Source organism: Aspergillus candidus (assembly GCF_002847045.1).
Source record: "Aspergillus candidus strain CBS 102.13 unplaced genomic scaffold BDW47scaffold_23, whole genome shotgun sequence".
In the NCBI taxonomy this organism is placed as follows: Eukaryota; Fungi; Ascomycota; class Eurotiomycetes; order Eurotiales; family Aspergillaceae; genus Aspergillus; species Aspergillus candidus.
Genome location: NW_020194028.1, coordinates 1 through 22250, shown reverse-complemented (window position 1 = coordinate 22250; position 22250 = coordinate 1). Strand labels below are relative to the sequence as shown.

Here is a 22250-nt window from a genome sequence, read left to right as displayed (position 1 = left end):
AGCCCCAGTTCGGTCGCAATTGGGCCTCAACGAGGTCGGATCACGTGGCAGCCCCTGAACTCTACACTCTACACTCTACGCTCTACGCTCTACGCTCTACGCTCTACTACATACTACAGGACAAGATCTACAGAGATACCAACATTCATCACCGATATGACCATTCGTCGGGAATATCCACTATTTCATAGAAACATACATACATAGAATCGTCGAAATCATCGAGTACCGATGCGGGTGGCAGGGTACTCATCGTGCCAGGAAAGAAAGGAACGCAGGAGAGAAACCGAATCAATGGGGGAATCAGGTCAACACGAACATAGAACAAGTGGTGGGAATTCCGGAGATGGCTCGGGCACTCTCTTTATACTCGATAGGCCACCGACGGAGGGGATATCATAGGATAAGTGACAGGATAACGTTCAATGGGTAGAATGCAGAAAATAGCGATGGGATGTGAAAGGAACACAGAAGGAAGACGGAGGTAGAGAGGAAGACGCGAAGGGGTATGTAAGACTAGAGATGTAAGATGGGACCATCATTCGTTGTAGAACTTCCTCATGATCAGATGCAAGAAGAGGTTCACGTTGACTCGGAGCTGTCCGTCAAAAAAGTCCAGGAACTGCGTGTTGTTGAACTGGGCCTGCAAAAGGTCATCCAGCGGTACCTGCGCGCTGGCTCCCGGAATCATCATCGGACCACTGCTTCCATCGATGGTAAAAACACCCACTTCGTTACTCGAAATGGTCAGGTCGACGCGGTCCCACTGGCGTTCCGTGTAGCCCTTCCAGTGCACGAGAACGCCCTTGTCGGCGAGGTTGCGTGCCGAGTACTTGTAGGAGCCGAATTTGAACACCTTGCCGGATTTCTGAAGTTCGCGCTGGTGGTCCCACTGCTTGGTGAACGGCATGAGGAACCTTTTCTTGCCCTTCTTGTTCTGTAGGGTGATCATCGCTTGCTCGATGTAGTCGTTGTACGTCTTGAGCTGCTGCTCTAAATAGCCTGCTTGGTCGTTCAAGCGTCCGAGGGTCAGGCTAGCGCCTTCTAATTCTCGCTCGCGCTGGATTCTGCGACGGTGCTTCGTTCGAATGTCGATGGCGATGGCGTTCAGCAGATCCTGGTAGTGGTTGTCTCGTCGGATCTTGCTGCACTGTTCGAGGTGAATGATGTTTTCAAGCGCGGTCCGCTTCAGCTCCGAATAACTCATAGAAGCAATGTCCACCAGCGAATTGGCCTCGGCGTATGGACTCTGGCGTGTGTTGTTCGCACTCAGCTCGTCCCGTACCAACGTCATCCACTTGGCATGGTCTTCCTCCGTAGGCGGCTTGACCATAATCTCCATCAGGTTGGCCCCACTTTGAACACGGATGATATACAGAATGCATCGCTTGGTCTCCATAAACAGAGCCTTGATGTCGGCTTCTGGGTCTACGTAGTGTGTTAGCCGTGTTCTTCTCAAATTGGGAAGGACTGATGTTACCTTCAACCTGAGTAAGTTTGGGATTTAGTGTGAGATTGATCTCGGATGAATTGACGCTCATCAGCTCGTTCTCGTTCGATTTGACATTTCCAAGGTCGCGAACAATCTCTTTCAGAATGTCATCCGGGTTAGGGCAAATGTAGTGGATTTCAGATGCAATAAGCTGATGGATTGAGAAGATATCAGACATCTTAATATAGAGAGTCGGTTTCTTCTTGGCGTATAAGTCGTTGAACTCGTCGATGTCGAAGTAAGTCTCAGCGTCTTGCACGGTGACCACTGCAACCCAGTTAGCTTGTCATGATTTCAATACGCGGTGTAAAGCTCTACTCACTGTCGCCCCAAATCTGTCCAAGGCGCTGAATCGCCTCTCCAATGAAATTGTTGAGTGGCTGCAGATAAACATTCTCGGCCCCGAAAAGCCGCCCGGAAGACACCTGGGCGACGACCTTGGCAATCTCGGACAGATTTCGCTTCTGTTCCTGGGTCAAGCTTCGGTCGACCACCCCATATCGTTCAGGCTCCATCAGCGCAGGCAGGAAGTAGTTCTTCCACACCCAGAAGCCTGTCGTCTGGAGAATAAAGCCGGGGTCCTCCCCAGAAAATCGACTAAGAAGGCCCTCGTACATTCCCTTCGCGATGTACCGAATACCAAACGGCATGCGGTGCAGGAGTTCCTCCAGCGCAGTCAAGAATTGGTCCGCCGTATCCCGAAGGTCTTGCAGGTGTTGAATGAACGTCGCTCGCGTTTCGGGATCCCTGATGGCTTCTTCTCGAGGGATATCCGGCTGGCGTCGGCTTCGTCTCCCTGTTCGGAGCTCCTCGTTGTTGATGGCTGACCGGTAGATTTGCATTGGGTCACTCTCCAAGTCCAATTCCGGGTTGTCGATGATGTTCTCCCTCACCACGGGACCAATCACGTCACGCAGGAACTTTCGATCGCGGGGCGATTTCATGTACGATGCGAAAAGTTTAGTCCAGAAGGAGTTGCAGCGCAGGTACTCGTGGAGGGAATCGAAGCTTTCAATCTCCTCTCGTGAAGAGCGGGCCAGCAATTTAATGAGATAGTACTCCTCACGCCTCTTCTGCGAGTAGCCAAACAGCCCCATCATAAGGTGCCGGATTCGATCGTACTCCTTCTCGGGCGTGTTGAGCTCACGCAGCCTCCGGAACAACTTCGCAAGGTATTGCGCTTGCGTCTGGAGAAGAAAGAAGAATGCTTGGTAGTGTTCCAGCTTTCTTCGCGAGGTTTTGTTCAGGGCCTTCAGGTCGAAGGGATCCGTGGACGAGATTTCTCTGTTGGGAAGCAGGTTTCCAACATGGCCACCGAAATGTTTCTGGTGCTTGACCACTTCGTCCAGCGTAATCTTGTTCTTGACCAGCAAGGCAATCTTGATATCAAGCTGGCCGATATACTGCTCAGCCATCTCATTTTGCCGCACCTGCTGGACGACCATCTTCCTGACTCGCTCAAACTCGACTTCCTCGTCGAAGTCGAACTCACTATCATTGAGAAGATGTACGAAGCCCTTGACAGTACCCACCGGCGGGTTCTTGCCACTCGTAAGGCTCTTGTACGCCTGGCCCTGGATTCTTCCCCTCACAAAGCTCTGGGCTTTGACCACCTTCTCCATGTTTTCCTGATAATAGCGACGTTTCTCTTCGAACTTCCCGCGGACAACATATCCTCGAATGTGCGCTTGGAAGTCGGTAATGAAGTCTTCTTCGGCGGCAAGGTCAGCCAAGTCCTGGCCAACTTCTACTCTGACAGCCATTCCTCGGATTTGGGCCTGCAATTGGCTGATTTCATCATGGCAGTCGTCAAGCTGTTCAAGGATACCACCGACATGGATCCTCAGAACGGCGGCTCGTGCAAGGGCCTGAAGTTCGGTGATCATGTACTCATGCTGTTGCAGCGCTTCCGCATCTGCTCTCACCCGGTTCCTCACCATCACACCGCGGGCCATGGACTGCAGCTCCAGGATATTTTGTTCTTCTTCATCCAGCGATGCCCGTTGGGAGTCCAAGGCGGACCGGACCGCTTGAGCGCGACATATGCTCTGGAGAGTGATGACAGATGGTGTGTGGTGTGACAACGCCTGGCGAAGGTCCTTCAAATTCTCTCGAGTGGCGCGACCGCGCACCATCGCTTGTAGATCGATACATTGAGCGTTCGTCTTTTGCAATGCTTCGACCAGCTCCATGTGGCGGGTTCGTGTTGCCAAAGCTCTCGCACTTGCCTGTAGGGAGATGATTGACGGCAACTCCTGAGCGAGCAATTTCCTCGTGTGGGCGACCGATTCACGAGCAATCATCCCTCGAATCGCCGCCTGCAGCAGACCGGCATCGTCGCGGGCTTCAGCAAACTCGTCATGTTGCACACTCATTTGCCGTCTCACGAAGGCACCCCGGATAAGAGCTTGGAGTCGTTCGACATCGCCTTCGGCAGATTGTGTTCTTTTGCGCTGCTGGGCGAGCCCTTGGCGACTCAAAGCACCTCTGATGGCTGCTTGCAGTAGCTGAACTTGGTCCTCGGTGTCTCTTGTGTCGTCGTAGAGGTCACCCACAGCCTTACGTTGTAGAGCGCCCCTCACGGCGGCCTGAATCTTCTTAATTCCGGATTCCTCTTTACGCACCCGATGGTGGAGGCGATTGACCTGGGCCCTGGCCTTGGAACCTCTAATAAGAGACTGCAGCTGCAGAACATCGTCCTCCCGGGCCTGGTAACCCTCGATGTCACCCTTTCGGTGGGAGCGTGCGATGAAGCCCCGGCAATGCGCTTGCAGGTTGATCGCAAACGTGCGCATACCCAAACGATACTGGAAGACCTGACGGGCCCAGTGTCCTCGTAAGTGCGACTGCAGGTCAATCAAACGAGGCTCGAAGTCCCACAGGTCATTCATCGTATTACCCAGCTTCAGTCGGAGCATTGCCCCTTTGATCTGGCACTGGAAATCCACGATTGAGGCCTCGTTTTCGTGTAATTCTCGGTCGATTCGATCCTCCTCGGACTCTACCGGTTCGGGCTCGGGCTCGGGCTCCGCGCCAAAGTTTGCGGCCATACCCGAGAAACTGGGCATGCTGACTCCGGCTTTGTCCAGGCCCTTTTGCATCTGCTCCAGTTCATGGTGCTCAAACTCTAGTTGGCCAACGAGATTACCCATTCGGAAGTCGAGGAGACCCTTCTTGAACAGCAGCCATGACGTCGCGTGGATGCAGTGGATAACTTTGGGGATGTTCTTCTTTTCGTATAAGTCGATTAATTCGAACCGGAAAAGTTCGGGCAGCTCGATTTCGTCCAAGAACCGAAAGAGCAAAGCGATATTGTCCGAATGGCGGTACTGCAGTTTTGGATGGCGGAATATTCGGAACTTGCGATTGGGGTACATCGCTTGCACTACCTCTGCCAATGTTACACCATCGCGGAGTGCCTCATCCAGTTGGACAATGGGCGGGATCTGCTTCTGGATGACCTCCTCAATCCACTCCTTCGCTTCTCCAATATGGCACAGATACTCATAGGCCTGAAGAAACTGGCGCTGTTTGTCCATCCAGTTTCCGGCCACCCATGACGATGCGCTCTTCTTCTGGACGGCGCCACTGTTCGCGGCCACTGAATCGGCTCGCTTCAAGCGCCGTCGACCCTGGAGGCCGACCACGGACGGAGAGTGGCTGGGAAACCCTTCCGTATCTCCAGACTGCGCAATCTTGGACAAGGTACGGAGATGTCCGGTCGACGATTTTTGAAACGTCTCCAACTCTGGCGCCGAGAGGGCTGCTGTGAGGGTGGGCGGGTTCGACAAACTGTGGGAATGGTTTGCTTTCACCGGCGAGCCGGTCTGCGGTGATCCGGTTCGCGGCGACCACTGGTGAGGGGAGGCGGTCTTTGGCGACTTCTGCGCGACATATGATGCCCCATCTCCGAATGACTCCATCCCTGCGTTTGACTTTGGTCGAGACTCGGGTGTCCGAGGACGGTTCTCTTGCCAGTATCGGGGGTCATCGACGGTCTGGCTCCTGGTATGACGGTAAACGGCGTGTTTCGGGGTCGGCGGCGATGCATTGGGGGTCTGCGAAATCTGAGAAAGCGGTCGCAACGAGCGTCGAATATTTTCGTATGTTGAGCCGGCGTGCGGCTGACGCGACGAGGAATTATTCGCCGGCATGGTTTCGGGGATTGTTCTGTTTACTTCGCTCTTCCCACGTCGGTGCCCAATGCTGTAGGTCGAACCAATGGACGCACTAGAGGAGACGGTGCTCGTGCGACTAGGAGCAAAGGAATTCGACGAGAGTGAGTAGATGGATGAACTCGTAGAGGCATTCGATCCATGGCGCAGTGGACTCGATGTTTGGAAGGGGAGGTCCGTCTGTGCATGTGCGAGAGACGCTGGGTGGCTTGACATCACTAGTACTGTTCGGGGGAGAGGAATGCTATAAGCGACGGAAATGGGAGAGTCTTGCACTCACTGGGCCACATACCCCGTTCAGCGACCGAGGCAGTATTTTGGCCAAATGTTGTGGACGAGCCTGGGGCCAGATTTTCGCTGGAATGGAATGCTTATTCAAGGGATAGAGGCAGCATGGCCCGGTGGGAACGGAGGGGATCTCGGGTTGATATAGAAACGGAACTAAGTGGGTTCGGTCAATCGGACCCAAACAACGATCAGGCCGAAATCGTGGGAGGAGAACGAATTGAAGAGAGAGACAAGTATACAAAACGAGAGAGGAAAAGAAAATCGTCAAATTCAACAAAAGAAAATCAAGAATCGAATCCACCCACAGCTCTGGAGTGGACCAGTATGCGACGTATGATGAAAGGTAAATAAAAGGAAAACGAGGCAGAAGAAGAAGCGGGGAGGGACGAGATCGGGTCGAGCTGGAAACCAGGAAGTAAATCGACGGGGAGGAAAACAAATCTCCCAATCGGGTTTAGTCACACTATCAGGTGACCGCGCCATCGATCGGAGGATCTCGTGACGTCGATCGGCCACCTGCTGAAGCCACCGATTGCCCCAGGCACGCAGGTCCCAACCGTGCTTCTTGATCTGTCATTATTCGATCATTCACTAGTTAAAGCTTAGTGGCTACTGTGGGAATAAGAGATATGACTGGTGATATTCTGAATCTGATTATAGCGTAGTCTTGGTTAGACCACGGTCGGAGTATTCTGTATATCGACCTTCGAAAACGCAGGGTGATGCACACCTTGCATATATGTATCAGGGACATGTCTTGAACATAACCTTATTCTACCCAGCCATCTAGGGTCATGTTGAATTGGAATGATATTGAATGACCTGAGTCTTATCATCAACTCTAAACATAGTAAGCTGGCTTCTCTGCTAGAGATACTGAGACTGGGACATGTGTACCTGGCCACTATCCGTCATATCCGAAGATCGAGTCACGGGACTCGGCAGTCGCCATGAAGATCGCCCCCCACCAATGATAACCTGGAACGACGACCCGACATGCTGGCTCTGCACCCTCTCTTGTCACCTGAGATAAGTCTATTTCTTTGGTCTTTGTCTCTTTGTCTCCCCATACACGGGAGTAGTATATTATCCCACGCATAATCTACTCCTCAACAGCAGAACAAGACGATGACGGATGCAGAGCCTCTATATGTCTACAAACTCGTCCCCTCCTCTTTGCCGGTGCGGGAACCTCTCCCCGATCGACTCCCGGTCAGCGACATCGACAAGTCGTCAGGGTTCATCCACCTGTCTACGGCTTTTCAAGTCCCAAACACATTGAAGGCCTTTTTCAATGACGAACCACTGGTCTATGTTCTGCGAATTCCCTACGCGCACATCGCTGGAGAAACCGTCTGGGAGTCCCCAGAGGGTAATGTTTGCGGGCCGCGACCGAAAGAAGGGTTATTCCCGGTATGTCCGTCTGTTTTCCTTCGTCTATCTGTCTATACTGATGTGGTCGCTAGCATCTATATAACGGGCTGAAACTCGGTAAGGACGAAGTCGAAAGCATCGCCATCTGGAACAATGAAAACGGCTGGGATAGAGCACTGCAGCAATCCAAACCGTGGCTTCTGTTTTGAGTAGTAATAACTCATTTGTGAATTTATTATGCATATTTCCTATTGTTACATTATGCCACCACAAGTCTGTCCTTGTTTGTCGTCATTTGCCATGGCGACCCATCAACATTTGCTCTTCCACGCATGAAATCATGAAATAAGACTGATTCCCACACATCCCACACCGACATACCAGGTACTTTCCATTAATCACCCATCGGGTAGCAGTGCATCACTTGACCATCTATTGAGAGTAAGTATCCATCCACACAAAATGACTGGGGTCGAAGGGGTGTGAACGTACAATACAGGGAGGATTCAGGGCTCGCCAGAAATACATAGCTGGTTGCAACCTCCACCGGTTGACCAGGCCGACCAATCCGGGAGCCTTTGCCCAAACCAGCCATCTGATCGGGCTCTCGTGTGTCGGCTTGAATAGGTGTGTAGATAACACCCGGTCTGCCAAAAATGTCAGCTCACCTCGGCATTTGTTAAGGCCAGGGCCTGGATACTTACGCCACACAATTCACGCGGATCCCCTTGGGCGCCAGCTGGGCCGCCAGAGCCCGGGTGAAACTAACGATAGCGCCCTTGGTGGAGGAGTAATCCACCATGCCACTGGATCCTCGGAAGGCCGTCACCGACGAAGAGTTGATAATGCTAGAAGAACTATATCAGTGTGGATCCTCCAGTCATGATGCTTCGTCTACTTACGAGTCACCGCTGGACATGTGCGGAAGGGCAAACTTGGTAACCGCCATCATCTGGAGGACATTACACTGGAACGTCTCTTGCACTTTGTCGAGGTCGACCTCGGCGAAGTCCTTGCAGATATACTGCTTGGATGCATTGTTGATAAGCACATTAAGCTTCTTGTACCTGTGCGATTGTGAGCTCATGAGGTCTACCAACGGTTGGTCGGTGGAATCCGGCTTACTTCTCAATGTGTTTCTCAACCGTTGCGCGACATGTATCGCGCTTGGACAAATCCCCGGGAACGAGAAGACATGATCGCTTCTCTGCCTCGACCGCTTTCTTCGTCTCCTCGGCATCGATTTGCTCTTCGGGCAGATAGGCAATCGTGATGTCGGCCCCCTCTCTTGCCATGAGGATGGCAACCGAGCGACCGATTCCGGAGCTGCCGGGCCGTTAAAATCCCAACATATTCGATATGTCTCATATATGTCAGGGAACCTACTCTCCACCAGTGATGAGAACCTTCTTATCCTTTAACTTCCCACTGCCCGCGTATTCAACCAAACCGTCTGGTGTCTCCACTTTGGTAGCTTCACTGGCCGGCTGCATCTGGGATTCCAACCTGTTCAAAGCTCGCATATTAGCTATTGCTCGGAATATTTGCTGCAGCGCAACTGGACACCTACCCTGGCTTTGCTTGGGCCTGCGGGGTCTCTGGCACTCCAAAACCACCGCCTTTGTCTGAAGAAGTCGACATCTTGTATAATTCCTTGGTATAAGCTGGATCTTGATTTCCACAAATTGAATTTAATTCCGGGGAAATCCAGCAAGATTCGTGTATTTTAAGTTGAAAAAAGTGGCGGGCGAAAGCTACACAGTAAACTGGCTATATCATACAGATCAAGTAGTCCTCTGGCGTCATAATGTCGCAATGACCCACCGGATGCGCAGAGAAACCAGTACCGTCCGCACAAGCTTCTGGTTACATGTTGGACTGATGCAAGACAGGATATCTTATCGTTCTGCCAAGAGTTCTTCGTTTTTCTCGTTGTAGTTATCAGGGGGTATGACTAGTTTGGCGAGGCTGTTCTAGGGTCCATTTCTCAACTCTGCTAATATTAGCATGGTGGGTTCTGAGCCCATAGACAGAAATAGAGTAGTATCCTATGGCCAGTATTTCTGTGTATTCCTATTGCAATCGCTCGGACACTATATTTTTAATTTTCCATGAGCTTGCAACTTGACACCCATAGAAATCATTGCCAGTTTGAATGATAGGACCACCACGTGTTGTACCTACCCTAGCTGTTATGAGCGTTTCTAGTAGTACTACTAGCGGTTATAGTCCAATCAAAATTTCAAGGATCATGATACTAAGCTTCAGGATAGTATCAAATCAGATGCGACGAACAATGAGATAAAACCACGCATTTAATTCTTTTCATGACTATCCAGCACCCTGAATCCTGCATGGTTGAGTCATCTAATTTATCCATGCTGCATAATGGTTTCAACGTTAATCCGGCCGAGCTTAACGTGACCCCTCCATCCTCACCGCCTTCAGATTTTTCGTTAAACAGCCAATGAGCGGGTCGAAATCCTGGCAGTTCCAGCCGCCTAACCAAGAACGGAAAGGTTTCTGCATGGATTACTAGCTTGTGCGTCGAAGGTACAAAAGCCAATTTTTTTCTCCTCTGATTTTTTCTTCTTTTTTCCTTCTTTCCTTTCTTTGGGAAAGCAAGGCTTTCTCCATCAACAGAACGTTTCTATCGTCGATCTGTTGATTCTCTTGTCTCATCTATCCTATTATCAATCTCTACGAGTTTACGATAGAACTGTAGAGCCTTTTTTTCTACGATTTAGTCATGCCGATCTCCAAAGGTGACTCGTTGGGCATGGCCATGCCGGCCGAGATTCAGGACTACTCCAAGGCCCTTGATGTCCTGGAGAAGGATTATTCCTCCAGAGATGGCCTGGACGTTGATACGCTTCTCGACTCCGATAAGCATGGAGCCTTGACCTACAATGACTTCCTGATCCTCCCCGGTTATATCGGTAAGGGCTGAAGAAATTTTTTGGAGCTCTGGAATGCCGAATATTCATATCTTGTGACAGGCTTCCCCGCTTCGGACGTCGTTCTGGATACCCCCGTCACCAAGCGTGTGACCCTGAAGACTCCCCTCGTGTCTTCCCCCATGGACACCGTCACTGAGCACAACATGGCCATCCACATGGCTCTGCTCGGTGGTCTGGGTGTTATCCACCACAACTGCTCCCCGGATGAGCAGGCGGAGATGGTCCGCAAGGTGAAGCGGTATGAAAACGGCTTCATCCTGGACCCCGTGGTTCTCGCCCCGACGGCCACCGTTGGTGAGGCCAAGGAGTTGAAGGCCAAGTGGGGCTTCGGTGGTTTCCCCGTGACTGGTAAGCTCATCTCCCTCGTTCCTCGTCTTTTCACCTGCGCAAAACAACCTTCTGTGATGATTATCATTCTTCTATTTATAACTTTCGTTCCACTGGAGCAACGAGAGTTGCGTTGTAGAGAACCGGATTACAAACTGATCCTTATTGTTCCCATCTTACTTGTCATACCAACACATGTCAAAAGCCTATGGTTCTAACTTCCATTGTTATTAGAAAACGGCACCCTCCGCTCCAAGATCATCGGAATGGTCACTTCCCGTGATATCCAGTTCCACAACAACTCTTCTGACCCGGTCACCAACGTCATGTCGACCGACCTCATCACCGCCCCTGCTGGCACCACCCTGGCGGAGGCGAATGACGTCCTGCGTAGCTCCAAGAAGGGAAAGCTGCCCATCGTGGATGACAATGGAAACATTGTCTCCCTGCTGTCCCGGAGTGATCTGATGAAGAACCTCCACTATCCTCTGGCCTCTAAGCTTCCCCAGTCCAAGCAGCTGATCTGTGCGGCCGCCATTGGCACGCGCGAGGAGGACAAGAACCGTCTCAAGCTGCTTGTTGAGGCCGGTCTTGACATTGTTGTGCTGGACAGCAGCCAGGGCAACAGCTTGTACCAGATGGAGATGATCAAGTGGGTTAAGCAGGCTTTCCCCGAGATCGATGTCATTGGCGGTAACGTCGTGACTCGTGAGCAAGCCGCTTCCTTGATCGCTGCCGGTGTCGATGGCCTGAGAATTGGCATGGGCAGCGGCAGCGCCTGCATCACCCAGGAGGTCATGGCTGTCGGTCGTCCCCAGGCCGTGGCTGTGCGCAGCGTCACTTCGTTCGCCGCGCGCTTCGGCGTCCCCTGCATTGCTGACGGCGGTGTCCAGAACGTTGGTCACATTGTCAAGGGTCTTGCCATGGGTGCTTCCACCGTCATGATGGGCGGTCTCCTGGCCGGTACCACCGAGTCTCCGGGAGAGTACTTCGTCAGCAACGAGGGCCAGCTGGTCAAGGCCTACCGTGGCATGGGTTCCATCGCCGCCATGGAGGACAAGAAGGCCGGCGCCGGTTCCAAGGACTCCAAGGCGAGCAACGCCGGCACTGCCCGTTACTTCTCCGAGAAGGATCGCGTCCTGGTCGCCCAGGGTGTTGCCGGCTCGGTCCTGGACCGCGGCTCCGTCACCAAGTTCATCCCTTACCTGGTCGCCGGTGTCCAGCACTCTCTGCAGGATATCGGTGTGGAGAGCCTCGACGCGCTCCACAAGGGCGTCGACGGCGGCGTTGTGCGCTTCGAAGTGCGAAGCGCCAGTGCCATGACCGAGGGTAACGTCCACGGTCTGCACAGCTACGACAAGAAGCTGTACTCCTAAGTGAGGGCCAGTTCTTAATGGATGATTAATAAAGATTTGTTCACGCCATGATACATGGACGACATGAAAATAAAAAGTATGGGTATGAGGGTCAGGAGTTATGCTGCGTGGATTGCGCTGAGAATCGGTTTTGTTTTGATGGTATTGGAGGCACTTGGTTTTTTAGAGTACCTACCTAGCATGATGGCGCTGTGAATAAATCCATCGATTACATGCTACAGGAATGGTTACGTTTATGATCTCTAGTACATAATATGTAAACTTAAATCAAGGACAGGGAAGAAGAACTTTGCAAAAATCTGGAAAAAAGAGGCATCGACCATAGCTACGGATTGTACCTAGTAGTTGAGCACGGGAAGTCCGCAACTAAGCGTTGCCCGTGGAGACTACCACATGGGCTTGGCCAACCCCAGCAGAACCTAGGTTAACCCCGCGTGCCGGGATCAATTAACCAAGGTTAATCATTCCCTTCTATCTTCAAAGTAACTAGTGAACATTTATAAGTAGCTAAAAGCCACCACAGTGCATTGGCCGCAGCGACTCTACTCTAGTGGACATGATCGCCTTTTCCCATGCACCCCTGACCTCGTCATCCCGGTTGATATCGCGATCCTTGTCCGTTCCTCCTCGGCTTCTTTCCTGCGGTGCTTGGCTTGTAGGGTCTGGGGAGTATAGGACTTCTACACCACAGCAGCGAGTTGCGTGTCGGTGTCACGGTGGGCTTGTTACTGCTAGGAGATTCTCGTCTGTTTTTCCTGCGCAGGAAGCGTCTATGTCGCAGAAGATGTCATCGCATGGTGGCGGTGGGCCGAAGCCGAAGCCGAAGCTGGCTGTGCCGCGGCCGAGTTCGAGGTGAGTTTTGTCTTACTCCAATTTTGCTCTATACACATGCATGCTTTATCTTATCTCATTTGCTCTATGTCTATGCTATCTACTCGAATGAACTTCATCCACATCAAAAAACAACAACTAATGTATCCAGCGTAATCCTCATATCCCCCCAAAACGAAGTCCTCCTCCTCCACCGCGTCAAAACATCCACCTCATTCGCCTCAGCTCACGTCTTCCCAGGCGGCAACCTCTCCCTCCAAGACGGGACATGTCCACCGGCGGAGGACCCAAAGCACCACGAAGACGCACCCTGGTACAGGAATGCCGCGGTGCGCGAGCTCTTCGAAGAGAGCGGGATCCTCCTCGCTAAGGACAAGAACACAGGCAAGATGCTGGCTGTTCCGGAAGAAGAGCGGGAGAGGGGACGACGGGCGATTCACCAGCAGGGGATGAAGTTTGATGAGTGGTTGAGGGAGAGGGATGCCAATGCGGTGCCGGATACAGGTCAGATACGACCCACCTTACTCTGCCCACTCCTCGCCGTTCACTTGCTAATCATCATAATTATAGATAAGTTGATTCCTTTCACGCGCTGGATCACACCAACCAATGTCCCCAAGCGCTACACCACCCAGATGTACCTGTACTTCCTACCGCTACCTCTCGAGTCCGAGAAGCCGCTTCTGAACGAGATCCCCGCCGAGGGCGAAAAAGAGGAGATCCAGGTTCCGACGAGCGACGGAGGCGTGGAGGTCACCGAAGCGCGGTTCCTGCCCGCGTCAGAATGGCTGCGGATGGCGCGCGCGGGCGAGATCATCCTGTTCCCGCCGCAGTTCCTCCTGCTGCATCTGGTGGCAGAGTTTCTGGACAAGAGTCCCCGGGGTCCGGGTGTTGCTGTTGAGGAGTTGAAGAAGCGGCGCGAGGGGCTGGTGGAGTTTGTGCACTCTGGTCAGCCGCCGTGGACGGATAAGTGTATTTCGCCGAAGATGCTCAAGGTGGCTGAGGATGGGCGCGCCGTGTTGGCGCTTGATCACCCCGGGCCGGAGTTGAAGGGGACGGGTCGGAGGGGCGAGGCTGATAGGGTTGTGAAGGTTAAGTTTAAGCAGGGTAGTGCGCGGGAGTTGGAGTTACAGTGGAAGAAGGATGTTTTTAGGGAGGATGGGGGTGAGAAGAGCAATCTATAGAGTCATATTATTGCAGTGGACTTGGTCTGGCTGGTGTACATATTGTCTTGCATAGGATGGATAGACTGGACTGGATGGAGTGGTCGGAATTATAGACTGTCCTCGAATAAGGTTGGATGTACCACGGACTAAAACAACAAAAAGAAATAAATAAAAAAGTATTTTTGTTACTTATTTCCATACACTCTTTAACAAGAGTAGGAAGAAAAAGAAACAAAAAAGAGACAAATCAAGTCAGTCGCCATCTGGCGCTGCTGGGAATCGAACCCAGGTCGAATCGGAATTGTTGTTTTAACCACAACGATTCATGATGACCACTACACTACAGCACCTTGATTTGATAAAGAAACTCTCCTTACAATGATCCACAAGCCTTACCTTTTCTTCCCCTCCTCCCACCATCCGCCTCCGCAGGGCAAAGACCAACCCACCGCCTACCCAAAACAGGCAAAGCCCTCGACAAGAGATCACATGACCCACACAACCCGAAACTCAGACGGCCAGCATTTTCAACGACACTTCCGCGCCCAGTCCAGACAGTCCATCTCCGCCAGCGCACCTTTCCTTCCTCACCGTCGTCGACCTCACGTCTACAAACCCGCCAAAATGGAGAACGAAAAGGGAGAGATCGTCGATCTGTATGTTTACCTTTTTTTTTTGCACCTTTTCTTTTACGGCTTTTCTGGATATATGTGTGTGTTTGTGTGTGGATGTGTGTGGGTGGATGGATGGGTTGATTGGGACTCTGCGCCTCCGGGGGGATATATCTCGATCGCGACATGGATAAAGGAGTCGGTATGGGTGGCTGTGGAATTTTCAACGTCTGCAGGTTTTTTTTTCCAGGGGAAAAAATACTTTCCGATCGCAACCCCAGATGGACAGAGGAGGCAGAAGTTCATACACCACACGCCATCCAACCACCCACCACCACACACACAGAAATATATATATCCAGGACCTAATAAATCAGACAAAAGAGAAAATACTAACTTTATAAAGCTACGTGCCCCGCAAGTGCAGCGCCACCAACCGCATCATCAAGGCCAACGATCACGCCTCCGTCCAGATCGCCATCGGCAAGGTCGACGAGAACGGTCGCTACACCGGCGAGAACCAGAACTACGCCATGTGCGGCTTCATCCGTGCCCGCGGCGAGAGCGACGACTCCCTGAACCGCCTGACCCAGCGTGACGGCTACATCCGCAACGTCTGGACCGCCAGCCGCCAGCGGTAAAGATTTTTTTCCTTAATGATCTTATCGATGATGGATGGGTGGTGTTTGGGGCGGTGGTCGGTTGATTGATGGTATGATCAAACTCCTTTTTCTTGGGATGTGATTTATCTGGGGAATATATGCTAACGAGTTGTTGGTATTAGGGAATGGTGTGCCGTGTGTGTGATGGGTTTATCTACCTCGGAGAAAATTCCTTCAATTCGATCTCAAGTGATAAATGAAATGAATACAAAAAATCATATCACACGTCCTTACTCTTCATCGTCTTATTATTTCCCCCTCGCTATCTATCTATCTATCTGCCCATGCAATTTCCTTACGGTCTTCTCACGACTTCATGACCCTGTAATCCACCAGCCCATCTCTTTCTCTTTCTCCTTTCCCCCGTCCTGGGTATACACCAACCCAAGAAACAAAACTGTGCCCACTCCCCATCGTATACATACATATATATACCCCTCCCTATCCCCCCACATCCCCCCCAAGGGGGCAAAAAACGGCCCATCAAACCTCCTCATTCGTAGTAAAAATACGGATCGGAAGCCTGCATAGCATCCATCTACCTTTTACAGCCCCATGAGCGAGGAGGTAAGACAATGACAAAGTATAATGCTATTCGTAGTGTTGTCTTTGCAAAGCCGGATATTGAATTTACTGCCTGCTGAAGAGCCACTGTTGCGGAGATTTTGCGCTGGGGCACAGATACGGGTGGGACATCCTTCTTTCTATCTTTTTGACTTTTTTTACTTGAATGCAATGTGGTATATTTATATATATACTATATAGTGTAATATGGGAGACTAGGTACAGAGCTGGCCAGCTGTAGTTACTGGTGAATGGAAATATTTAGTCGACGTTGGTGAGGTCGTGTCGTGGGAAGATACATAGATGCGATGATCTACTCCGTACTTCTGTCTTGGTTCCCTTCTTATTTTTACTCGCTTATAAAACGTAGATAGATATCTACCACACTATACTGTATGTATGTCTGTCTGTCATCTGCGTAATCTCATAAACCCGTGCTTTTCAAAAAAGAAAGAAGAATAACAAAAGAATATAGAAAAGAAAGCAAAACAACGATATCATAAACTTTGTAAACAGACAGCTCTATACTCCCGTCACGACTGGCTAGGTTAAATACTGTCTAGCTCCTTCTTTATCTTAATGCATTTTGTTTTTTTTTAATATTCATTTCCATGAAACAAGCTTAGTCCTTCTCCAATCTGACAGCCGGGTTGGTCTCGATGAAGTTGAGGTCGACTTTGTGGCCGAGGAGTTCTCGGATGTTGCTCACGCCGTATCTAGGATTGTCAGTATTTGTTTCTGGTGATGTTCCCTCTGGGGGGAAAGGGGGAAAAGAAAAAAAACTCACTTGATCATGGTAGGTCGCTCCAAACTCAACCCCCATCCGTAAACTCTCATGTTCTTAGGAATACCCATCGACTCGAGCATCTCCGGACGGAACATGCCGCTGTTACCGATCTCCACCCACTTGGCCAGACCCTCGTGGTAGCCGAAAATCTCCATACTGGGCTCGGTGTAAGGGTTGTAAGCGGGCTTGAAGCGCAGCTGGTGGATGCCCATCTTGGCGAAGAAGACCTCCATGAAGCCGATCAGGCCGCCCAGCGTGAGGCCGAAGTCAGCGATGACACCCTCGATCTGGTGGAACTCCGCCAGATGGGTTGCGTCGACGGCCTCGTTGCGGAAGACCCGGTCGATGCTGAAGTAGCGCGCGGGGCGCGGGTTCGCCGCCAGCTTGTGCAGGACGTAAGTCGAGACGGAGGTCGTGTGCGTGCGCAGCACCAGGCGTAGCGACTCCTGCGGGTCCCAGGGGTACCGGTAGCCGATGGAGCCGTACTTGCCTTCCTCGTGGACCTGGCGCACGTTGTCCCAGTACTGCTGGTAGTCGCGGGGCTTCTCGGGCGTGGTGCTTGACGAGGTGAGCTGTGCGGACCGGAGCTGGTGCGGGTCGTTGGGCGGGTCCTCGCGCGGAGGGTCAGCTGTCGCCGGGTCGGAGATGTAGAAGGTGTCCTGGAGGTCGCGGGCGGGGTGTTGCTGCGGGACGAAGAGGGCGTCGAAGTTCCAGAAGCCCGTCTCGACGAAGCGGTTGGTGGGCATCTCCTCGAAGCCCATCTCGAAGAAGATATTGCGGAATTCCTGTCGGACCTTGTTGAGCGGGTGGAAGGCGCCGGCCGGGGTCGGGGCGCCCTTGGCCTTGAAGTTGTAGGGCTTGAAGTGGGCGGACTTCCACGACCCGTTGACCAGCATGTCGGCCGTCAGGTCCGTCTCCTCCTTGACGAACTCGCGCGCGAACTTGGGGCCCTTGGAGATCTGGAAGGTGATCACTTTCTGGATCGAGACCAGTTTCCGCCGCTTCAGGTCCGTCAGGGCCTTCTGGTCGTTGAGGGTGCTGGTCTTCTGCACGGTCAACAGCTGCTCGCGGGTCTCGTCGACGATGGACTCGGCGGTCGCTCGGAGGAGGTCGCTGTCCTTCTTGATCCAACCTCTCTTGAAGGCATTCCCCTGGCCCAGCTTGGCGTTTTCCTTGCCGACAATCCCCGGCAGATCGCCGATCTTCAACCCGTCCATGGCGGCGACCACCGCCTGGAAGACCTTGGCCTCGTGGCTGCCATTGGCGGCGATCTCGTCGCCTTCCTTGGTCAAGGCAACGACTTCCTTGTCGATTGTATCATATTTGACCATATCCCGCGAGGCTAGCCGATCGAGCGCGCTCTTGATATTTAACGAGGGGGTGGAGGGGAAGGCGGTGCTGGAGAGGATCGGGGCATCGGACGCGGACAGGGCGTCCAGAATGGGGCTCGTCATATCGGACGCCATGGCTAGATTCGTAGTCCACAAGGGGGGACGCGGTAGGAGGCGAGTTGGAGGAGAAGAGGACGGAGGAAGGAGGCTGGTGGGACGGGCCAAACCTGGGAGATCTGGAGAGGGGCGTTTTTTGACTCAGATATCGATAATGCCGAATTGTGACTCTTTTTTGGCGGGCACAACGAGTCACTTTACGGTAGGCGGTGCGCACCACTACCGCCATCCCGTGACCAGTACCCCGCCATCATTATTTTTTCCGATGACTCAGACATACATAAACTATCTTAGCATAACTTGGTTATCTTATGGAGTACACAGGCTGACTCTTGACAGTGATGATTATGGTTGATTATAGCCACGCATCTCCATGCTTCAGCCGTTAATCCACCTGACATTGTATACATCGGCTAACAGACCTGGTTTGGTTCCAAACCAGCAAAAGTACAGACGCCAGCGCATGCAAGGTCGCTGCACCTCTCAGCTGAGCTACGTAGTAGACTCCTGTCCTGTCCCATGATCTCGATTGAAGGATCACAGATCCGTACGGACTGGCAACCCCTCGATGAAAATCATGCGTGGGACTTTATCACCGGGATGACTTGCTGATTTCTATACTCATGAGTGGTGGATTCGTTTATATACATGCCTACCTTGGCGGTTTCTACAGATATAGAAATATATATATATATATATATGTATACTTGCCTGATTTATCCCAGGTTAGCCTGAAAGAATGCTCGCCTCACATGCTGTATCCGATGATACCTTTGTTGAATCCTAGGAACGTGCAGATCCTAGGCCTGTATCTGTAGCCAGATCCCGGTACGGACTACAGTCCCGCGGAACAAGGTTCCCGATTCCTGTCAGCCTCGTAATCATCGAAGCAATCAGTGCAGCAATCATGGATGGATATAATGTGTGGGATGATTAGATATTTCGTCTGTCTTGCTCTTATGGTGGTTTAGAGTTCGGGAGTATCCATGGCGGTCAACAGTATAATAATACTGGTTGGTCCATGATATATATGTCCCATGATATGACGGCACACACTGGGATGGTCATTTAACCTCCACATATAGCTATGATGTCAAAGCATATCTACTCCGTAGGCACCCTGATCAAGCCTCATCATCCAGCAAGGCTAGTGATATCCCTAGTATATATCATCCAGAAGGTAGTGGGCTCAAAAGAGCCAACATACACAAGTACCATTCCCACATGCCGTCCGCGATGACCAAAAACATCCCAGAACCCTGTGTCTCCTGAGTCAGGTCACGACCGCTAAGAACCACAAAGGCATGATCTTATGCCTTTTTTGTTCTTAGTTTCTAGTTTTGATAATTTCGACTTACATAATTTGGGATGCATGGGCCTAATCGGGAATAGTTGCATGTGGCGGCCTTCGACGAGGGAGGGAGTCTTTTCCAGCCTGGCAGCGTCGATTGGTCTCGCGCGCATTTGGTGGATCCCACACGCGACCGTTGTCAAGGGTTGGAGGGTGGTTGGCTTAATCTATGTAGATATGTTGGGAAGTCGTCGGACTGTATTAGCGATGAGTGGTATTAGTACCATGTACTAGAAAGAGGAGTATGATCTCGAGAGTACGACCCCTTGATAGCTCCTGATTCGAACCTTGATCGGCTATAATTTCCCTGATCCCCGAACAGATTAGAAGACGAAGCCTCTAGGTCAACTTCGAGACAAGGGAGATTTGCCACTGAGATGAGAAGATGGCCAGTAAGATGATTGCTGGACGATGGCCTGGCAGTTCATTTGGAGATGAAGAAAGCCACCGGAACACAAGAATAGAAGAGATCGATTTGCCTGATCCGTATCCAGGTCGTGTTCAGAGTGATGATGCCAGAGGAATAATTACCATCTCACTGACTGACTACTCCACGGATGATTTAAATTAGCCTTCCCATATCCGCGCGGTGCAACCGTTCCGTATCCGCCGTGTTCCAGATTCCTCGACGGTTGATGACTTCCTTTCGTCTTTTTGCTCGAGGCTTTTGTTTACAGACGATGGTAGTGGGACGTGAGTGACGGATAGGCGATCGCCATGTCGGTGGTTTGGGGAGATGATCGCCATGCTTCGTTTGCAGGGTTGGGTTTGACATAGTATCCACCATCAATCGACGGATACTCTTCCAGATAGCCTTCGAGTCTCTGACCAACGAGGCCGATGGTGAGAGGAGTGGCAGACAGACGGTTCAGTGGTCAGGAACCGTCCTGTACGGGTCCCGAATGCCATAGGTACCGTATCATACTTACTTAGTTTACCTGATATGTATCTTAGAAGGGATACTGGACGGCCGTGGCAATTGTGGCCGTAGAGAGTAAAAAAAGACGGCAGAGTGGTGCGTTCGGTCCACGCACCGCATGATTTTATAGAGCCGTCTCCACACTGGTATAGTTGAACACAACAATCAATCCCATCGGTTTAAATCCGGACCCGGGGGTTTGACTAGATTCAGAGGATTTCCATGGTGTTGGTAGATTGACCTTTTAACGATTCTGGTTGAGTATATCTAGATGTCTCTGGTTCGAGACCAACTGACTCGGAGTAATCACATCAACGGATGGAGAACGATCCCCATCCCCAGGTAGATAAATAGATGGATTGACTCCATCGATGGACTCCGTAATTAATGTAAATTGAAAGCGAAGACAATCATACCTAAAAGTCGAGTGGAGGAGATCCGCGTTCCTCCTGACCAACAAGATTGGGTTGAGCTGACCCCGATTAGATAAACTAGGCCAGAACAGTCTTGTTTGTTTCCAACATTCCAGGTTTCGAGGGGTTTGATCTCTGTTAGTATTCCACCCTGGGTGTTCCAGGGAGTTGTCTCTGGTTCAACCTTTCTTTCTTTCGTTCCTCGCCCTCGCCTGGGACTCCACTTGAATCAAATCAACCAAATCAAAAGGTATCTGTCGTTTTTGTTGTTGTTAATTTATCAACAAAAGATAGTTTATTATTATTGCCACTATCTTAATTTGATCAAGATGAGTATCATCAGTATTGGTATTGGTATTGGTATTTTTTTTTTTTTTTTTTTTTTTTACCCCTTTGAACTTTCACACCTTTGGACGAGTCAAGTGTGTGGTTTTTACACGATACCCCGTGTACTCAAGTGTGTCCCTTGGGTTTTCTCCCCCGCTGGATTTTTATTACCGTTCATTTTTCCATTTCTTTCATTCCTTTTATAACATCATAATCATAGAATATTATCATGATCATTATCTTCTTTGGCACCATTAAATACATATTAAAAACTTTTGTATGTTCGTGGTGAAAGTCATCATACACAGTTGATTCTCCCTCCTTGACTAACCTTCCAGGCTCTCCGCTTTACACCTTTTTCCTTTTTCTTTTTCTTTTTCTTTCTTTCTTTTTTTTCTTTTTTCTTTTTCTTTTTTTTTTTTCCTTTTCCCCTTCTTGGTCAATCCTCAGATTGATCATTCCTTTCCCTTACAAACATTGGAACCGACGCTATTCCTCCGCTAAATACCTTATTCCTTCGATCCCTCCAATTCCCGTCCCTTCTCCTGTGGGATCTTCTGAATCTCGACTGGTTGGATCTGGACACCCCTCGTCATTCCTCCATCATCCACCTGATATATCGTTTTGTTTTGGGGGAAAGCAATAGTACGAGAAGCAAGAAAGATCTGAGGAAAAGAACAGAGAATAGGAAGAGAGCAGGAAACGAAGAAGAAAAATCAGAAGAAGACAAAAGAACCGTCCATGTCGTCGCCTTGAGACTCTTCTTGCCGTAACACCACCAGGTAGGTTCGTCTCTCACCCTCACACTCACTCTTTCTCTTCCCCCCAGAATCCGATTCCTCGCATTTTTCCCGCCCTCTCTGACTTCCCTGACTTCTCTGACTTCCCCCCTCCTCCTCTCTCCCTCTCTCTCTCTCTCTCTCTCTCCCTCTCCCTCTCCCTCTCTCTCATCTCCATTATCATCTCGCTTTCTTTCCCCCCTCCTCTCTCTCCTTCTGGACAAACCATCCTCTATTTTCTTCCTCTTCATCATTTTTGACCTTTTGTTGTTCTCTCTCCCCAGTCCCCACTCCCCTTCATTTCCTCTTCCCTTCTCTGTCCTTCCTTTCCCCTTCTGGTCCCGCTTTTCTTTCTTTCCACGATCCTTCTTAGACTCGTTTTTTTTTTTTTTTTTTTTTT

General features: G+C 50.9%; 8 protein-coding genes and 1 non-coding gene across 9 annotated transcripts; 4 read left to right on the top strand and 5 right to left on the bottom strand.

The window, feature by feature from the left end:
- Positions 1 to 166: 166 nt before the first annotated feature.
- Positions 167 to 6278, bottom strand: BDW47DRAFT_105909 (putative Ras GTPase activating protein). The gene is made up of 3 exons (XM_024812664.1): positions 1815 to 6278; positions 1481 to 1759; positions 167 to 1428 (listed from the first exon to the last, which is right to left on the bottom strand). The coding sequence occupies exons 1-3, from the start codon at positions 5881 to 5883 to the stop codon at positions 539 to 541; spliced, it is 5238 nt and encodes a 1745-aa protein (XP_024671858.1). The 5' UTR covers positions 5884 to 6278; the 3' UTR covers positions 167 to 538.
- Positions 6279 to 7083: 805 nt separating this feature from the next.
- BDW47DRAFT_125837 (DUF952 domain-containing protein) lies at positions 7084 to 7538 on the top strand (the record flags this gene model as incomplete). The annotated part of the gene is made up of 2 exons (XM_024816450.1): positions 7084 to 7368; positions 7422 to 7538. 2 exons carry the CDS (start codon positions 7084 to 7086, stop codon positions 7536 to 7538), a joined length of 402 nt encoding a protein of 133 aa, XP_024671857.1.
- Positions 7539 to 7723: 185 nt separating this feature from the next.
- On the bottom strand, positions 7724 to 8970 carry BDW47DRAFT_117623 (oxidoreductase, short-chain dehydrogenase/reductase family; the record flags this gene model as incomplete). Its single annotated transcript, XM_024815105.1, has 6 exons — positions 7724 to 7976; positions 8034 to 8177; positions 8232 to 8396; positions 8455 to 8655; positions 8716 to 8835; positions 8900 to 8970. The coding sequence occupies 6 exons, from the start codon at positions 8968 to 8970 to the stop codon at positions 7724 to 7726; spliced, it is 954 nt and encodes a 317-aa protein (XP_024671856.1).
- Positions 8971 to 9944: 974 nt separating this feature from the next.
- BDW47DRAFT_32012 (putative IMP dehydrogenase) lies at positions 9945 to 12354 on the top strand. Its single transcript, XM_024818744.1, has 3 exons — positions 9945 to 10268; positions 10329 to 10637; positions 10851 to 12354. Exons 1-3 carry the CDS (start codon positions 10079 to 10081, stop codon positions 11990 to 11992), a joined length of 1641 nt encoding a protein of 546 aa, XP_024671855.1. The 5' UTR covers positions 9945 to 10078; the 3' UTR covers positions 11993 to 12354.
- Positions 12355 to 12764: 410 nt separating this feature from the next.
- BDW47DRAFT_125834 (NUDIX hydrolase) lies at positions 12765 to 14007 on the top strand (the record flags this gene model as incomplete). The annotated part of the gene is made up of 3 exons (XM_024816449.1): positions 12765 to 12844; positions 12975 to 13327; positions 13394 to 14007. The coding sequence occupies 3 exons, from the start codon at positions 12765 to 12767 to the stop codon at positions 14005 to 14007; spliced, it is 1047 nt and encodes a 348-aa protein (XP_024671854.1).
- A 246-nt stretch (positions 14008 to 14253) lies between these two features.
- Positions 14254 to 14339, bottom strand: BDW47DRAFT_t84. The gene has a single exon. It is a non-coding gene; the product is annotated as a tRNA-His (tRNA).
- Positions 14340 to 14552: 213 nt separating this feature from the next.
- Positions 14553 to 15737, top strand: rps21 (40S ribosomal protein eS21). Its single transcript, XM_024812663.1, has 3 exons — positions 14553 to 14645; positions 15007 to 15312; positions 15385 to 15737. The coding sequence occupies exons 1-2, from the start codon at positions 14614 to 14616 to the stop codon at positions 15239 to 15241; spliced, it is 267 nt and encodes an 88-aa protein (XP_024671853.1). The 5' UTR covers positions 14553 to 14613; the 3' UTR covers positions 15242 to 15312; positions 15385 to 15737.
- A 463-nt stretch (positions 15738 to 16200) lies between these two features.
- BDW47DRAFT_105898 (phenylalanine--tRNA ligase subunit alpha) lies at positions 16201 to 18278 on the bottom strand. Its single transcript, XM_024812662.1, has 2 exons — positions 16614 to 18278; positions 16201 to 16542 (listed from the first exon to the last, which is right to left on the bottom strand). Exons 1-2 carry the CDS (start codon positions 18077 to 18079, stop codon positions 16449 to 16451), a joined length of 1560 nt encoding a protein of 519 aa, XP_024671852.1. The 5' UTR covers positions 18080 to 18278; the 3' UTR covers positions 16201 to 16448.
- A 3213-nt stretch (positions 18279 to 21491) lies between these two features.
- Positions 21492 to 22241, bottom strand: BDW47DRAFT_105893 (uncharacterized protein). The gene has a single exon (XM_024812661.1). The coding sequence runs from the start codon at positions 22102 to 22104 to the stop codon at positions 21664 to 21666; it is 441 nt and encodes a 146-aa protein (XP_024671851.1). The 5' UTR covers positions 22105 to 22241; the 3' UTR covers positions 21492 to 21663.
- Between the last annotated feature and the right edge of the window lie 9 nt (positions 22242 to 22250).

Coding starts and splice junctions, on each gene's coding strand:
- BDW47DRAFT_105893 (XM_024812661.1), bottom strand. CDS start 22,104: ATGATGAAGAGGAAGAAAATAGAGGATGGTTTGTCCAGAAGGAGAGAG.
- BDW47DRAFT_105898 (XM_024812662.1), bottom strand. CDS start 18,079: ATGGCGTCCGATATGACGAGCCCCATTCTGGACGCCCTGTCCGCGTCC. Junction 16,543..16,613: donor GAGCGACCTACCATGATCAA/GTGAGTTTTTTT, acceptor TGACAATCCTAG/ATACGGCGTGAGCAACATCC.
- BDW47DRAFT_105909 (XM_024812664.1), bottom strand. CDS start 5,883: ATGTCAAGCCACCCAGCGTCTCTCGCACATGCACAGACGGACCTCCCC. Junction 1,760..1,814: donor TGGACAGATTTGGGGCGACA/GTGAGTAGAGCT, acceptor ACTGGGTTGCAG/TGGTCACCGTGCAAGACGCT. Junction 1,429..1,480: donor CAAACTTACTCAGGTTGAAG/GTAACATCAGTC, acceptor CACACTACGTAG/ACCCAGAAGCCGACATCAAG.
- rps21 (XM_024812663.1), top strand. CDS start 14,614: ATGGAGAACGAAAAGGGAGAGATCGTCGATCT. Junction 14,646..15,006: donor AAGGGAGAGATCGTCGATCT/GTATGTTTACCT, acceptor AACTTTATAAAG/CTACGTGCCCCGCAAGTGCA.
- BDW47DRAFT_32012 (XM_024818744.1), top strand. CDS start 10,079: ATGCCGATCTCCAAAGGTGACTCGTTGGGCATGGCCATGCCGGCCGAG. Junction 10,269..10,328: donor GATCCTCCCCGGTTATATCG/GTAAGGGCTGAA, acceptor ATCTTGTGACAG/GCTTCCCCGCTTCGGACGTC. Junction 10,638..10,850: donor CGGTGGTTTCCCCGTGACTG/GTAAGCTCATCT, acceptor CATTGTTATTAG/AAAACGGCACCCTCCGCTCC.